Source organism: Trichosurus vulpecula, chromosome 8, assembly GCF_011100635.1.
Source record: "Trichosurus vulpecula isolate mTriVul1 chromosome 8, mTriVul1.pri, whole genome shotgun sequence".
NCBI classification, from domain to species: domain Eukaryota; kingdom Metazoa; phylum Chordata; class Mammalia; order Diprotodontia; family Phalangeridae; genus Trichosurus; species Trichosurus vulpecula.
This window is the reverse complement of record NC_050580.1, coordinates 182839759-182857403: the sequence shown is the minus strand read 5'-3', so window position 1 is coordinate 182857403 and position 17645 is coordinate 182839759. Positions and strand designations below refer to the sequence as shown.

General features: G+C 36.6%; 1 protein-coding gene across 1 annotated transcript; it reads right to left on the bottom strand.

Annotated features, from left to right (window-relative positions):
- Positions 1-8725: 8725 nt before the first annotated feature.
- Positions 8726-9661, bottom strand: LOC118829749 (olfactory receptor 4K1). Its single transcript, XM_036736644.1, has one exon. It carries the CDS (start codon positions 9659-9661, stop codon positions 8726-8728), a length of 936 nt encoding a protein of 311 aa, XP_036592539.1.
- Positions 9662-17645: the final 7984 nt, after the last annotated feature.

The following is a 17645-nucleotide window of genomic DNA, read 5'->3' as shown; positions in this document are numbered from 1 at the left end:
TCTCCCAAGGTCACCTTGAATTTTTGTCATTTTCAGAGTTTATAACTTGATCCTACTTGACCCTATTCCATGCATCTTTTCACAGATGTCCTTTGCCTAAAGTATCCTTGACATGAAATATTGACACACATTCCTAGGACCCCAAGAAACTCAGGTGAGGGCTAATTAAAGTCAGAAATTAAGAGAAATTGAAAATCGTTATCTCTCATTTTAATTTTTTTCTTTGTTCAATGTTTTTTCTTCATAGAAAGTTTTGGGGGATGCTTTCAAGCTCTATGCTATTTACTAGATAAGAAGAGTTGATATCTGAGTATAAAGAGGACTAAAATAGGCAGAGTGCAAATAAGCATTTGGTGATTCAATCATTACCTGATGTGCAATCCCTACCATAATCAAGAAAATTGGCATTAACTACGAAGGAGACAGAATTTCTTATTGGAATAATTAAGGGCCATGACTTTGCTATGGGTAAGATCAGATATGTATGTTCTTTTGCTCTTGTGAGATGGGAAACAATATGAGGTAGAAATAGCAAATAGGATATGAATGGCAGTAAGAATTATGGAGACAGCTCAAAGCAAATTTAATGAGTCAAAATATTTGTGACCTATGCATCTTGGAACATAGTTTGCAGGAAGGCTTTCAAGTGCCTTTTAGTAAATCCACTTCACTGGTTTATTTTGCCTTGAATTCAGTCTGAATATTATTGACTACTGATATTCTGGTAGCTACAAAAGTATTTTCTCAGTTCTTGGGCATACAGTTCAACTACACCCAAATCATCATTTGCTTTCTCCTCCAGTATTCACATTAAAAAAAATTCAGACCCATGGTTTCATCGGTACAAAGCAGAGATGTCAAACTCATCCCCTTAAAACTCCCCAGTAGGGATGAACCAGATTAAAATGCCATTGGGATATGTTCTAATGCTAAGAGCAGAGAAGGTTGACTTAGTTCTAACCTTTAACCTTTATTAAAATAATCAAGACAGAAAAACAACAGCAAAAGGGAGTTGAGTATTTTAGTCCCTCAACATACAGAAACTCACAGCAGGCTGAGTTCAATAACTGTCTACTTAAACTAGGCCACATATAATCCAACAAACCCAAACTCGGGTTAGGAACTTGCAGAGGCCTGATCAGGAGGAAAGTGAACAAACTTGTCCCTGGATTATGTCACCTAAGAGTCACTGAAAACTTGCAGGCCCCCAGAATGAGCTGTGAAAACAACAGGTGCTCATTAAAAGACAGAAGCTCAGGCCAGACATCTCATTTAGAAGTGAGCAGAGCCCAACACTGCCATGAAGTTCAAAGTCAAGAAGTAGGCTGGAAGGATGAGTAAATAAAAATAAAAGACTCTGGCAATAAAAATTTACCACAATAATAGGGAAGCTCAAGAAACAAACACAGAAGACCATGACTTGATAATATCTATAAGCAAAGCCTCAAAGAAAAAAGATGCAGATTGGACATAAGCCCAACAAAAATTCTTAGAAGAGTTAAAGAAGAGATTTACAAAGAGCAAAAAGAAATAATTTTAAAAACCCAGTAAGAGCAGTGGAGGAGAAAATGAGGGAAAGGGAGTCATGCAAGAAAACTTTGTAAAGAAAGCTATGTAAAGAGAATGAACAAATGTGTAAGAGGTACAAAACATTACTGAGGAAGATAACTCCTTTAAAATTAGATTTAGCCAAATGGAAGTCAATGACTCCTTTAGAAATCAAGAAATAATAAAAATCCTTAGTTTGACAGGAACCTGGAAATCTTTGTTCCAGGCATCTAAATGAATCTAGTCAGTTGAGACACAGCCAGATATCCAGCTAGGTGGTAATATTAACAAAGTCATGGAATTTAAAGCTAGCAGGGACCTTAGAGAACAACTAATTGAACTTTCTAATTTAGTAAAGAAACTGAGATCCTGAAAAGTTAACTTAAGAAGTTATGGTCTGATAGGTGTAGTCAGTGACAGAACTGAGGTTTAAACTTCAATGTCCTTATATGGCGGGTGAAAGATGCACACCAGTTGCTTAACAAACTGGGACCAGACCCCTCAGTTTTGGCACTGAACCCCAAATACAAGGGAGACAGATTTTAGGTATCAAAAACCATCAATAGATTAAGACCAAGTAATTAAAAGAAGAAAAACCAGGATACAAAATTATGCAATCTGATTCCTAATTGTATGGATTTTCCAACTTGGGTGAGGGATAACAAACAGGTGCAATTCTCTGAATTCAGAAAAAAAAGAGGTGTTCCACTCTCCCTAGGAGCATGGAAACAATAATTGATTAATCAATATGGAGTCAGTTTTCAGATAAGACATATAGGTTGTTTGAGATGTATCATTGTGAGAAAACTCCTTGCTTCAGATCTGACTGGATTTTTAGTCAGCATAATATATGTCCTTAGTAAAAAGTTCCTAAGCAGCAGGTTAGAAGTGGTCTCTGGCTTCCCAAAAACACAGGGCTAGGTTCAAACAACACAATAAAGTTTTCTCATAATTCCCGTAATTGAATAAAGTTTTGTCATAAGACAGAAATTGGAATAGACACACAATTGAATAGAAACGGAACTGAGGAGGGTGGAGCCAAGATGGTTGCTGGAAAGCAGGGACTCACTTAAGTTCCACTGCCAGGTCCCTCCAGATACCTATAAAAATGGTTCTGAACAAATTCTAGAGCTTCAGATCCCATGAAATAGCAAAAGGGAAGCACGGCTCCAGCCCAGGAGAACCTAGATGGTAGCTAGGAATGGTCTATCGCAAAGAGCTGGGAGCAGAGCAGAGCCCAGTGTGGGCTGTGCCAGGACCAAACAGACCAGGAGCCAGGCAGAATAGGGCTAGTGCCCTGAATCAATAAGCTATGGCAGTTACCAGGGCTTCTCAACCCACAAACACCAAATACAACTAAGAAGGTGAGTGGGAAAATCTGGTGAGACAGAGTGAAAGGAGTTCTTTTTCAGCCACCACCCCAGGGGTGGCGGAGGTGGTGCAGCTCTGAGGCTGCTTCTAGGGCTACAGCTGCAGTTCCTTCCGGCCCCAGGCCCACCTGGTGGGAGGAATTAAGGAGCAGATGAGAACTGTAGTGCAGAGCCTGCTTCTGTCTGAGTCACAGTCCAGGTTGGGCAGTTCTTAGGGGAGGAAGAGAGCTGCTATGGCAGAGCTTACTGCATAGAAGTAGCTCCAAAAATAGCAGTGAAGCATCTCAAGCTTCAGACAAAGTACTCTCTACCCTACAAGCAGTCATACCCCAACGAAAAACTCAAGGGTCAAGTAGTTCGCTGGGAACATGAACAGGCAGTGAAAACAATCTCAGATTCATAGTCACACTTTGGAATATTTTTTTTTTCCAGTGACAAAGAAGACCAAAACATACAGCCAGAAGAAGTCAACAAAGTCAAAGAGCCTACACCAAAAGCCTCCAAGAAAACTATGAATTGGTCTCAGGCCATGGAAATGCTCAAAAAGGATTTGGAAAAAGCAAGTTAGTGAAGTAGAGGAAAAATTGGGAAGGGAAATGAGAGTGATGCGAAAAAACCATGAAAAACAAGTCACTGACTTGCTAAAGAAGACCCAAAAAATACTGAAGAAAATAACACCTTAAAAAATAGACTAACTCAAATGGCAAAAGAACTCCAAAAAGCCAATGAGGAGAAGAATGCCTTGAAAGGCAGATTTAGCCAATTAGAAAAGAAGGTCCAAAAGACCACTGAAGAAAATACTACCTTAAAAATTAGATTGGAGCAAGTGGAAGCTAGTGACTTCATGAGAAATCAAGATATTATTAAACAGAACCAAAGGAATGAAAAAATGGAAGTCAATATGAAATATCTCATTAGAAAAACCACTGACCTGGAAAACAGATGCAAGAGAGATAATTTAAAAATTATTGGACTACCTGAAAGCCATGATCAAAAAAAGAGCCTAGATATCATCTTTCAAGTAATTATCAAGGAAAACTTCCCTGATGTTCTAAAGCCAGAGGGCAAAATAGAAATTGAAAGAATCCATCAATCGCCTCCTGAAATAGATCCCAAAAACAAAACTCCTAGGAATGTTGTTGCCAAATTCAAGAGCTCCCAGATCAAGGAGAAAATGCTGCAAGCAGCCAGAAAGAATATTGAATATTGTGGAAACATAATCAGGATAACCCAAGATCTAGCAGCTTCTACTTTAAGAGATCAAAGGGCTTTGAATATGATATTCCAAAGGTCAATGGAGCTAGCATTAAAACCAAGAATCACCTAACCAGCAAAACTGAGTTTAATGCTCACAGGCTAACTATAAATTTTCAATAAAATAGAGGACTTTCAAGCTTTCTCAGTAAAAAGACCAGAGCTGAATAGAAAATTTGGCTTTCAAACACAAGAATCAAGAGAAGTATGAAAAGGTAAACAAGAAAGAGAAACCATAAATGACTTACTAAAGTGGCACTGTTTTGTTTATGTTAATACATGGAAAGATGATGTGTATAATTCATGAGACCTCAGTATTAGGGTAGCTGAAGGGATTGTATATATATATAGAGAGAGAGGGGGGGTGACAGAGGGGACAGGGTGAGTTGAATATGAAGGAAAGATATCTAAAAAAATCAAATTAAAGAATGAGAAAGGAATATATTGAGAGAGGGAGAAAGGGAGAGATAGAATGGGTTAAATGATCTCACGTAAAAGTTAGGCCGAGCTGATATAATAAAAATGACAATTTTACCTAAAATAATCTATCTATTCAGTGCCATACCAATCGAACTACCAAAAAATTTGGGAGAGCAAGGAATAGTTTACTTATCAGATTTATGGAAAAGTAAAGAATTCATGACCCAACAAGAGACAGAGAGCATTACAAAATGCAAAATGGATAATTTTGATTATGTCAAATTGAAATGTTTTTGTACAAAAAAAAGCCAATGCAACAAGAATTAGGAGGGAAGCAGAAAATTGGGAGAAAATCTTTGCAACTAGTATCTCTGATAAAGGCCTCATTTCTAAAATATACAGGGAACTGGGCCAACTATATAGGAATACAAGCCATTCCCCAATTGAGAAATGGTCAAAGGATATGAACAGGCAGTTTTCAGAGGAAGAAATTAAAGCTATCTATAGGCATATGAAAAAAATGCTCTGGATCACTACTGATTAGAGAAATGCAAATCAAAACAACTCTTAGATACCACATCTCTCCTGTCAGATTGGCTAAAATAACAAAACAGGAAAATGATAAATGCTGGAAAGGATGTGGGGAAATTGGAACATTGTTGCATTGCTGGTGGAGTTGTGAGCTGATCCAGCCATTTTGGAGAGAAATTTGGAACTATGCCCAAAGGGCTGTAGATATGTTCATACCCTTTGACCCAACAATACCACATCTAGGGTTGTATCCCAAAGAAATCACACAAGCGGGAAAAGGACCCATATGTACAAGGATATTTATAGCAGTTCTTTTTGTGGTAGCCAAGAATTGGAAATCAAAGGGATGCCCATCAATTGGGGAATGGCTGAACAAGCTGTGGTATATGAAGGGGATGGAATACTATTGTGCCATAAGAAATGGGGATGATGCAGACTTCATAACAACCTGGAAAAACCTACACTACATAATGCTGAGTGAGCGAAGCAGAGCCAGGAGAACTTTGTGCACAGCCACAGATATATGGATTCCGTGAGGACCAACCCTGGCATACTGCGCTCTTCTCAGCAACCTAAGGGGCAAGGACAACTCCAGGGGACTCAAGATGGAGAATGCTATCTTCATCCAGAGAAAGAACTGTGAAGTTTGAATACGGATCGAGGCATACTATATGCTCGCCTTTTTTGCTTCTCTCTTGTTTTTGTTTTTGAGTTTTGTTTTTTTTTTTTTTTGGTTCTGATTCTTCTTTCTCATGATTCATTCCATTGGTCAAAATTCTTCTCCACAACTTGACTAGTGCATAAATTAATTCAATGCGAAGTTATACATGACAGTTATATGAGACTCCATGCCGTCTTGGGGAGGGAGGCGGGAGGGAGGGGAGAAAATCTGGAACTGAAAACTATGTAGAACCCTGTGTGGTAAACTAAAAATAAATAAAGAAATTTAAAAAAAGTGGCAAGGAAAAGCAGTTCTGTAGGAAGGGAAGAGGGGGCAGGTGAGGGGGAATGAGTGAATCTTGTGCTCATCGCATATGACCTGAGGAGGGACTAACACACACTTGGTTGAGTATCTTACCCCACAGGAAAGAAGGAGGAAGGGGATAAAAAAGGGGGGATGATAGCAGGGAGGGCAGATAGGGGGAAGAGGTAATCAAAAGCAAACACTTTCGAAAAGGGACAGGGTCAAGGGAGAAAATTGAATAAAGGGGGATAGGATAGGAGGGAGCAAAATATTGTTAGTCTTTCAGAACATGAGTATTGTGGAAGGGTTTAACATAATGATACACATATGACCTATGCTGAATTACTTACATTCTTAGGGATGGTGGGTGGGGAGGGAAGATGGGAGAGAATTTAGAATTCAAAGTTTTAAAAGCAAATGTTAAAAAAAGTTGTTTTTGCATGCAACTGGGAAGGAAGATATACAGGCAATGGGGAATAGAAATCTATCTTAGCCTACAAGAAGGCAAGGAAAAGGGGATGGGGGGCAGTGGGGTGACTGAAGGAAGGGCTGACGGGGAAATGGGGCAATCAGAATACATGCCATCTTGGAGTGGAGTGGGGGAGGGTAGAAATGGGGAGAAAATTTGTAATTCAAAATCTTGTGGAAATCAATGCTGAAAACTAAAAATATTAAATAAATAATATTAATTTTTAGAAAAGAGAACTGAGCTAGTGCCAGAATTAAGTCACAATATGGAATCACTGTAGGTCACTGATTTCCCACCAATTCTTGCTATTCTAATTACTTCAATTAAAATTATTTATAATTGATTTGAAATCACTGAGACAAATATTTAGGATAAAACAGGAGGAGAGAGAGCCATACAGTGAGAGACAGAGAGAGAGAAAAAAGAAAGGCAGAAAGAAAAAGGAAGGAAAGAAAGAAGCAAGGAAGATAGAAAATTAAAGATCAGTTAATCTGATCTATTTGTCTTGTAACCTCATAAATATTGTTTGCTATATTTAAAAGAATTAAAACTGGGGCTATGGTAAAATAATAGTAACAATAATAAGCATTTTATAATTATAACAGCTAGCACTTATGAGGTGCTTTAAAGTTTGCAAATCATTTTAAATATTTATTTCATATGATCTTCTCAAAAACCCAAGGGGAAGGAGGAGTCAAAGCTTCATACTTTTATAGTAACAAATTGAGGGTTTGGGCAAATGTGTGGATGTTGCTAAGATCGAAATTTAAATTCAATGTAAAGAAAAAATTACTAGCCATTATAGCTATGATTGTCTTAGGAGAAAGTGGGAACTCTTAAAGCAAAGAATAAATGGCTACTTTGAATGTAAGTTAGAGAGCTTATTGTTTTCAGGTCCTTTCAAATTCTGTAGTTCTGTGATATTCTATAAATGTAAAGCCAGGCCTGTTCACAGAGGTTGACAGCCTCTATGCACCTCATTGGTGCTGTACTAATTCTATTGGAATAATATTTATGTCTCCTTACTCAACATGATCGCTACCCAATTTTAAATCCTTAGATGTGCATAATAAATTGAAAGAGGAAGGAGAAAAGGGATATGTATGTACCACAAAAGTGAGATTTTGAGCCTTTCCCTTGGAACCATGCTCAGGTACAGGTGGTATAACCAACAGTATAATTAATCAATCCAAGCTGGTACCCTGCTATAGAAGGTTGGCTTGTTAACAAATGATGCAAACAAAATTACCTCTTATTACACCAGCATGGGCAGTGTGCAAAAGAAACAAAGCACCCATAATGAATGAATAATTATTTTAATAACAATTGCAGAACCAAAAATGTACTTGGCACAATTCAGAAGAATTACACAGATAATCATCAAGTTTCCAGGATCATTGATGGAGTTGTCCATTAGTCATCTCAATGTCTGGCATTGTACAGTTGCCACAGTTGTCTTATTATGTGAAATCCCAAGAAATTTCTTCTAACCAATATAACGGCTCAAATATTTGTACTGATATTTTAATGAATGACATCTATGAACAAGGCTGACACCTTTTGTCATATTGTAAAAATAAAAAAAAACATTAAACTGAGAGCAATGGCAATTACAAACTTTTCCATCACCTATTCCACGATGCTTTTTTTGTGAGAAATATGCTTGTTCCTCCAATTGTAGGTTTTCTTCTGTTCTACTTAAATTTCACGTGGGAATCAAGCTGAAATAATTGTGGTCAAGAAACTGAGCCAACTATAAAAGTCAATTTACCTTATTTAGAGTAGATGTAGACGGGGACTTGATTCCTCCTTACCTTTGTTTTTTCAAGGAGCATGAAAATCTATGATTGGGACTCAGTATTACTCTAATATTCATTTTTTCCCTCTGTGTTATAGATCCTTATGAAACTACTCTTTATTGCCCATTTGAAGGGCAAATACTTTCCCAATTGTGTAAAGGGGAGGGATTTGATAATAAATTTATCATAATTAATATATTCTATTTTAAAGTAAATCCATTGTCAATTAAGATTGTTGAATTAGTCGTAATCCTCATTATCAGTTAAAACCAGGAGCAAATTTCATCCAATTTTTTAATTCAGCAGGAAATTTTTATGATCTTCTAGGGAATGTGTTTTACTTAGGAGGATTCTCTTTCACGGTGGTCTTCTAATATTTCCAGGAACTGAGATACCGGTTCTTTAATTTCCTCATGGCAGACTTGACATCTTCATTCCTAAGGGAATAAATGATGGGGTTCAAGAGAGGGGTACAAACGGTGTAAAAGACAGAAAGAAATTTATCTACAGAAAGTCTGCTAAAAGGCCAGATATAGAAGTAGATGCATGGCCCAAAGAAAAGAATTACAACTGTGATATGTGCTGTTAAGGTAGAGAGAGCCTTGGACGAACCACTTGAAGAACGGTGCCGGACAGTGACTAATATAACAGTATAAGAAATAATTAAGGCTAGAAAACAGCTCAGAGAGATAAGGCCACTGTTGGTTAATGTCATAATCTCCATTTCATATGTATCCATGCAGGCCAACTCAATCACCAGGGGAAGGTCACAAAAAAAACTGTCTACCTCATTAGGCCCACAAAATGGTAGGTCTACAGTAAAGGCCAAGTGGCTCACAGAGTGAAGAATCCCTACAGCCCAAGATATAGCTACAAAAATTATGCAAAGTTTCCGATTCATAATAGTACTATAGTGCAGAGGTTTACATATGGCTATAAATCTATCATAGGCCATTGCTACCAACAACATCATCTCACTTCCAACAAAGCTATGAAGAAGGAAGATCTGGGCCATGCAGCCCTCAAAGGAGATGGTCTTATGCTCAACAAGAAAGTCAGCAATCATCTTGGGTGTGGCAAAGTTGGACTGACAGATGTCAATGAAAGACAGGTTGCTGAGCAGGAAGTACATGGGACAGTTCAAATGGGAATCAGAGACAATGGTGAGGATAATGATAATGTTTCCCAGTACAGATGCCACATAGACTATGGTGAAGATCACAAAGAGGAAAAGCTGAAGCTCCCGAGAGTTAGAGAGGCCCAGCAACACAAACTCAGACACAATGGATTGATTTCCTCCAGCCATTTATTCAGTCTACAGGTTGTTACCACCTAAAGAGAAGAAAATCAGAGAAGAAATAATTGATTGATAGCGTAATAACAGCCATTACAAACAAGCTAAGATAATAATTACAACTTTATACCTCACAATAAAATGACAATTTGTAATATCAATCAACAAGCATTTTGTGGTGTCTACTATGTATAGAAGATGATACTCTTTTTCCTCTATTATACTCTACAGTGCCCTAGTAGATACTCTATTATGCTCATCTAGTATATACCCTAGTAGATAAGTATATCTATTATTCATACTCTTCCAAATCCTATTATACTCCACCTGACATACTAAAGGAGAGTTGAGATACATGCATAAAAGATAAATTACATGGGCCTATGACAAATGAATGGTAAATAAGTTAGATATTGAAAAGAAATCATTTTAGGGTAGAATGCTAAAGAAGCTTAACTGAAGATATAAAACTTGATCTGACTGTAGGACAATGACTGAGGGTTGAGTAGGCCGAGAAGGAGTGTTAAGCACTTCAGGAATGGGAAATGACATGAATAAGGGTGAAAACATGAGACTGTGGAGAGGTATGTTTAGTAGAGCTGTCTGACTGGAGTAGTAAAGGTCAACCTAGGAAGGGGTCAGAGGTAAGATTTAAAAGATTTGAGTCATATTGTGGAGAGTTTTGAATGCTTCTAGCCTTGGAACATGAAGACATCAAAGGTCTTAAAGAAGAGAATAATGTGATTAGAGAAATTTTAGGACAATTAATTATCACAATGGCTTTCACACACACATATATGAGTGTTTGTATGTATGTATTGTATGTATGTATTACTTTATGACTTACAATGATCATTTCAATATAACTCTTTTCATCTTGCAATGTGCTTGTGCACAAGTATTTTCACAAATGAATGATTCAATAAGCATTTATTAAGCACCAACTATATGCCTGGTGTGGTGCTAGGCCTTAGTGTAACAGTGAAAATGGAACAGTTCTTTCTCTGAAATAGCTTAAGAAAGCAAATTTTCAGAATAACTAATTGATTTAGCCTAAGTCACTCACATAACTCAAACCTAGGTCTGCAGATTTTAATTCAGTGTTTATTTTTCCTTTATACCATACTGTCTTGGACATAGACAAGATGGAGTTAAGGAGAAAGAGACTGTATGCTAGGGAGATAGTGTAAGTTTCCTAAGATGGGTTTCCTCTTCATTCTATCAATGAGGATTAATAAGAGTTCACCATAGTATCCTTCTTGACAACTTGGCAGTACCTAACGCTATTGGCCACTCCCTTTTCCTATATTCTCTCTTGATTTCAGAAACACCAAGTTTTCCTAACTCTCCTCCCATATCTCTAAAAGCTTTCTTGTTCCCTCACTCATTTGCTGTCTTTGTTCTCTTCCCTACCCTTTAACACCAGTGTTCACCAAAATTCTCTCTTTGATCTTCTTCTAATCTCCTCTTTCTCTTTCCAGTTTCATTCATATCCATAGCTTTAATCACTCTCTTTAAACCAGAATTCCACAACTACGTGTTAGATCCTAAACTTTTCTTTAAGTAACTGTCATCTCACACTGCCCACATGAGAGCTCTACTTGCAAGTCTCACTGGCACTTCAAATGATGTGTCCTAAACTGAATGTATTGTTTTTCTCCTCCTAAGTTTGTTCCTTTTTTGAGCTTCACTATTTCTGTCAATATCACTTAATTTAATTAACCTTTTCCTCTCATTTCTTTTATCAAATAAATTATCCATTTCTTTCAATTCAACATCTATAAAAGTTCTTGTATCTTATCATCCTTTCTATTTCTACTCCTATCACTAAGCATAGTTCTTCATTAACATTAATCAGTCCCATCATTGCCATAGCTTCCTGATAGTCATTTTTACCTCCACTTAATTACTCTCCAAACCTATATAACTGCTAGAATAATTTGTTATAGATCTCTTTATATCATCCCTCTGCCTGATACCTTCAGTGGCTCCCTATTACTTTCCAAGTTCAAGGTCTTTTGTCCATCATTCAAGGCCCTTTCAAAATCTAGCATTAGCCTACCTTTCACCTTTGAAAGACAATTCCCCTTCACACACTATCTCCTACAGTTCAAGTGTACTATTTTCTATATGCCAAAGCAGCCTATGCTTTTCCACCTCTATGTATTCTCTTATATTGTCCTCTGTGGCTGCAATGTCCTCCCTCTTTTTCTTCATCTGATGCATTTCCACCCATCCTTTAAATCCAAGTTCAAATGTCTCCTCTACCATATAGCCTTCCAAAATCACCCTGTCTGCAAAAGCTTTCTACCTTGACCAACCTGGCCACTATGTTTTATATATAATGAACCTATTATGTATTCTTGTGCACTATAGTCAAATGTGTCAGAATCTTATTCCTCCTTCTAAATTAAACATTCGAGAGACTGTATTTTATCTAGATTATGTATCTTACCCAATTCTGCTAGCCTAGTGTTCAATATATGTTTTTGATTTATATGACCTTGTAAAAACCAACCTGTCCTGCCACAATTACAACACACATTTTAGAGATCAGAAAACTAAGGTTATCATTTAAGTTAAGATCGAGAGGATCTAAGTGTATCAAGTCCTAGCTAGAAACTTCCTTATCCATGAAACATGCTAAGAGATAATGAGATATCCTGACAAGGAAGGTACTGGATTCTAAAGAAAATCAAAAAATCCTATGTGTTTTTCAAAATATATATGCTCCTATCACACGACTATGGGTCTATTCTTAGAAACATGTTGTGACAGAGATGGGAGAGATCATCACTTAATTCCTCATATTAGATGATTTGTCCAAGGCCATGTAGTCAATTAGTGACCAAACTGGGATCAGGCCTTCATGGGTTCATGGTCAGTGTTCTTCCAGCTGTCCATACTCCACCACTCACCAGTTTCCCTCTGTCTTCTCCCTTTATTTCTCTCTCTCACTTCTCTTTTTTCCATAAACATGCCTAGAGTATGTAGCTATACCGAAATAGTAATATAAGTTAAAACATCTTTAAAGACATATCAACAGCAGTTTTTCAGGTTTATACATATTATACCATAATAGATAATATAATTATATTATAAATCATAATATATTAAATAGTTTTTTATTATGTTATAATACATGCATATTATATATACATGAATACATATAATATGTTGTAATATTGTATTGTATTTTATTATATTAATTTTGAAAGTACAATGTTGAAATGTGACAATAAACTTCAGGGACTCCATTCTAAAACCAGTATGGATAGTTGGCAGTATTTTGTCACCCTTGGGCAGCTCTGTACAATGGTAAAAATACTGATTTTTTTTAAAAAGGGTCTGGGTCCAGTCTCAGCTCTTTACAATCGGTGAGGCTTTGGGCAAGACATTTAAGTGAGTCTCCATTTCTTATCTGCAAGATGAGAGGAATGGAAGAGATGATCTAAGGTCACTTTTAGTTCTAAATCAATGATGCCATGAACTTGGTTAAATATAATGAGGGTTTAATGAGATAACAGTGATGCTGGCCCAGAGGATGTAATTCAAACTTTGGGGTCGCCGTGAGTAGGTCAGTTCTATTCCCTGAAATCAAGAGAGTATTACAGCTCTAAAAGCAAAATACTAACAATAACAGGTAAGAAGTCCCCAGAATCAAAGAGTCTTTTGTCTTGTTTTAACTTTTGAAAGAAATATGAAAGAGTTATCTTTGGAAATTGTGAAACAAAATAGAATGTTTTATATCATGTGTATGCCAATGCCAGAGCAGCAAAGAGAGGAAAAGGGGAAAATTAAAACAAGAACAAGAGGAAAGAGAAATGAAAGAAAATGATGAAGGCAATAATAGAGAGTTGTTATGGGAAACTGGAAATACTTATTAGCATTAATGCATCTTCTTCTCTACATCCCAGCCTCAACAGCACTGGCCTCTCCTATGCTAGAAATTTTGAATGTCCTCTAGCTCCCATTCTTCTTATTTCCAGTAAATTTCTGGTTGTTTTACACTAGCATGCTTGAAAGTTGTTTGACTGTGAGTCAACAAAGCCTAAGTAAAGATTCTGCCCCTGACACTTATTTACAGCCTGACAATAAGTAAGTCTCTGAGCCTTAGTTGTTTCAACTATAAATTAAGGTAAGAATTCATGGGTTACTTAGCTCATAGGGTTTCTACAATGTACAAAGAAAATAATGTATATCAAACAATTTGCAAAATTAAAGTTATTTGTTTTTTATTACTAAGGTTGGCATAATAAGCACAGATAAGAGACTTTGCCACTGCTTATTTTTGTGATTATCATGTTGTATGATAGGAGCATATAAATGTTGAGAAACTCACCTAGGATCCCTTGATTTTCTTTAGAGTCAAGTAGTTTCCTGGTCAATATATGTTATCTTTTAGCACACTTCAGGGATAAGGAGATTTCTAGATGGGACTTGATATACCCAGATCCTCTCCATCTTAAGTGAGTTGTTGTTTCACAACAACATCTTGAGGCTAAACCTCACCCAAAAGAAATGAAGATGGTGGTCCAGTGGAAGGTGTATTGGAGGTGGAGTCAAAGGATCTGGCTTTGGTCACTTTTGATCTACATGACCAGGGGCAAGTAACTGAGTCTCATTGTTTCTCCCTTTCCTCATCTGTAAAATAGGCTCTAAGGTCCTTTCCAGCTCTACATCTGTGATCCTATGAATTTCTCCCATGTGGTTTTGTTCATAAAGAGCTAGGGACACTACTTATACATGATAGTTATTTCTTTGACTTGAATTAAAATTATCCTTTGATCCTTAAAAAGACAGAAACTTCACCTTTCCCAATAATAATAGTTTACACTTCCATAGTGCTTTCCAATTTACAAAGGACTTTACATATGTAATTTGGTCCTTTTGATTTTCACAACAATCTTGGGAGATAGGAAACACAAGCATTATCCTAATGTTTATCACAGTACCTCCAGCACTTGGCAGTGCCTAGCACATGGTAGGTACTTAATAAATATTTATTAGTTTAATGACCTGCTTTTTTTGACAAATGAGGTTCACAGAGGAAAAGCAACTTGTCCAAATGTCAGAGCAAGTATTCAAGCCCATATACTCAAACTTCTGTTCTTTCTCACCACACCATGTTTCTTCACTTAGGCCAGTCTTCACTCTTGCCCAATTTCCTTCTAAAAATCTAGATCTCTGGTCACTAATGTAGTTCTGAAATAAAAATCTGGGAGATGGAATGGGAAGACAGAAACAAAATGGCTGTGATGCTCTTCCCCTTAGGTCTCTGCACATTATCATGTTTTGCCTTTTTCCCTAGCAAGGATATCTTTGAATTATTTCTAAAAAATTCTGGAGCTACAAGCAACTTGCCACAGCAAGAAGGTAGAGTGTCACTAATGGGGCCCAAAAAATAGCAAGCCCCCGTTAGCACTCTTCTTCAACCTGATACAATCCTGACCTTAAACCTAATGCCTCACAACTGCCAATATTGCCCCTTTAGAAAAAGGAGTTCAGGGCTTGAACACTGTCTGTGCATTCTAAACTCAGGCACTGAAATCAAATAGAGAATTCCGACATATAGACTTACGTTCCCAAAAATCTCCCTTCAGTCCTTTGGTTCGTTTATCTCTGATTGATGTCTCTTAATTTGCTTCTTAATACTTTTGCCTGATGTAAGTATTTCTACACTGAAAGTGATGAAATATTCTATTGGATTAATGCATTTTGAATGAACTTCCTCTACTTCACCATGCTACATGTAAGCTGCTTGGGAGTAGCAACTTCAGCAGCATCACTGACTATGCTCATGATGCTCTTTATTGAGTAACTACATGATCTTTATATTATGGAGAAATACAGCCTCCTCCTTTGGAGACTCATCCTGCAATGGGAGTTATTAAGTTATGCAAAGTAATTTTCCAAGGGACAAAAAATGTAAGATTTTATTTGTCAGTTAGTCTTAGTACCGTACTAAAAGCAAAACCTGTTTTTTAAGTAAGAATAATTATTATTATTCTGTTAACTCTTTATTTTCTGTCTTTCAAATAAATAATTACAGTCATATATATATATATATATATACACAGACACATAAATATTATATATACATATATATATAATCTTACAGAGAGAATTATAGAGTTAGGAGGGCTATTTTATTTCATGGCCTCATTGGCTTTAGAGCTACAAAGAAACTGAAAGTGTGTTATTGATTTAAAACTCCCTTACTGTATAGGTGAAAAAACTGAGGTAAAGAACAGTTAAATTGCTCCAGACCACACAGATGGCAACTATCAGAACCCAACCTTTAACCTATTGTAATAATGTATTTTGCAATGTCCCACACAGATGGCTGTTGAAGGTATTCTTAAAATTTTTCCAGTGACAGGGAAATTACGATTTACCCAAATAGTCCATTTCTACTTTAGAGGTATTTTTATTTGTTTTAAAGAAGTTATTCCCTGTAAAAAAAATAAGAATCTACTTTTTTTCAAATGCCATCTATTGGTTCTTGTTGTGATCTTTAAGACAACAACACATTTTTCTCTTCTACATAGAAGCTTTTTAAATAATTGATAACAACTAATATAAATCTTTTATCTCCAATTTTTTTCTTCCCTAGGTGAAATATCTTAAGCCCCTAAAATGATTCTCCACATCACATTCTATGATGACCTAAGGCAACCACCCAGAAGGCAGTGGAAAGATACTACTGATTTCACCTTTATAACATCTTTTATTTTTGGTAAGATCATAAGGCCTATAGATCAAAGGGGCCTTAGAGATTATTTAGTCTAATTGCCTTATTTTACACATGAAGAAACTGAGGCTGTGAGAAAAAGCGATGTGGTCAAGTTCATATTGTAGTAAAGAGAGATATTACTTCAACCCAAGTGCTCTGACTCCAGAGCTAGCATGCTTTCAATAACATCATATCACAAACCTAAGCAGTCTGATTATTCTAATCTTCTTAGCATAATTGCATTATTTTTAGTAAATTAGTAAATTCATTCATAGATCATTTTGACAATTGGAAGAAAAAATTCCCTCCCCCTACTTTTTTGGGCAACCTAGGGCAGCTAGGTGGCCCAGTGATGGGCCTGGAGTCAGGAAGACTCATTTTTTTTATTTCAAATCCAGCTTCAGATACTTATGAGCTATGTGACCCTGGACAAGTCGCTTAACCCTGTTTCTCTCAGTTCCTCATCTGTCAAATGAACCAGAGAAGGAAATAGCAAAGCACTCTGGTATCTTTGTCAAGAAAACCCTAAATGTTGTCACAAAGAGTCAGACACAACTGAAAAAAGCAACTGAACGATAGCAGGGCACTTTATTATGAACTGATACTCCTTAAATAAACAAAGGGAAGTGGAAACATAAGAACTATCTAGGAAATAAGAACCACTTGAATAGCTTCTAGTTAGGGTAAAGAAGTTATTCCTTTAATTGATTTATTTGTGTTATTCCTTAGAACAAAGACTTACAGTGACATATCTTATTTCCTAACAAGCAAAGTTCTAAAAATATTTCTGACATTCAACTTGTTACCATTTTACCTTTCCAGTCTTACTTCCTATTACTCCCTTCTATGTACCTTAGGCTCCAGACAAATTGGATTAGGATGTTCAACCCCTCTCCTTCTATCCCTCTCCACTCCACACGTACACGCTCTTTCCTATCTCTAAGCCTTTGCTCACATAATTTTTTCCTATTCGTGAAGTGGCTTTCTTCTTCCTCTTTACTTCCAGAATTTCTGTCCCACCAATAAAACCCAAATTAAATGTGAACTGTTCTGTGGAGTCATGGATCCCTTTTTATGGTATCATTTGCATCTGATATTAATAAGCCTATCCCACAGATCTTATATAGCACTTTGTCTTGTTCTTGTCTAAAACATCTATATAATAATTTCTATTATAGATTATAGTTCTGTCATTGTCTTATATCTTTACTGATCTGTAAGCTCCAAGAGGGTGTAGATCTTCTCTTTTCTAGACTTTGT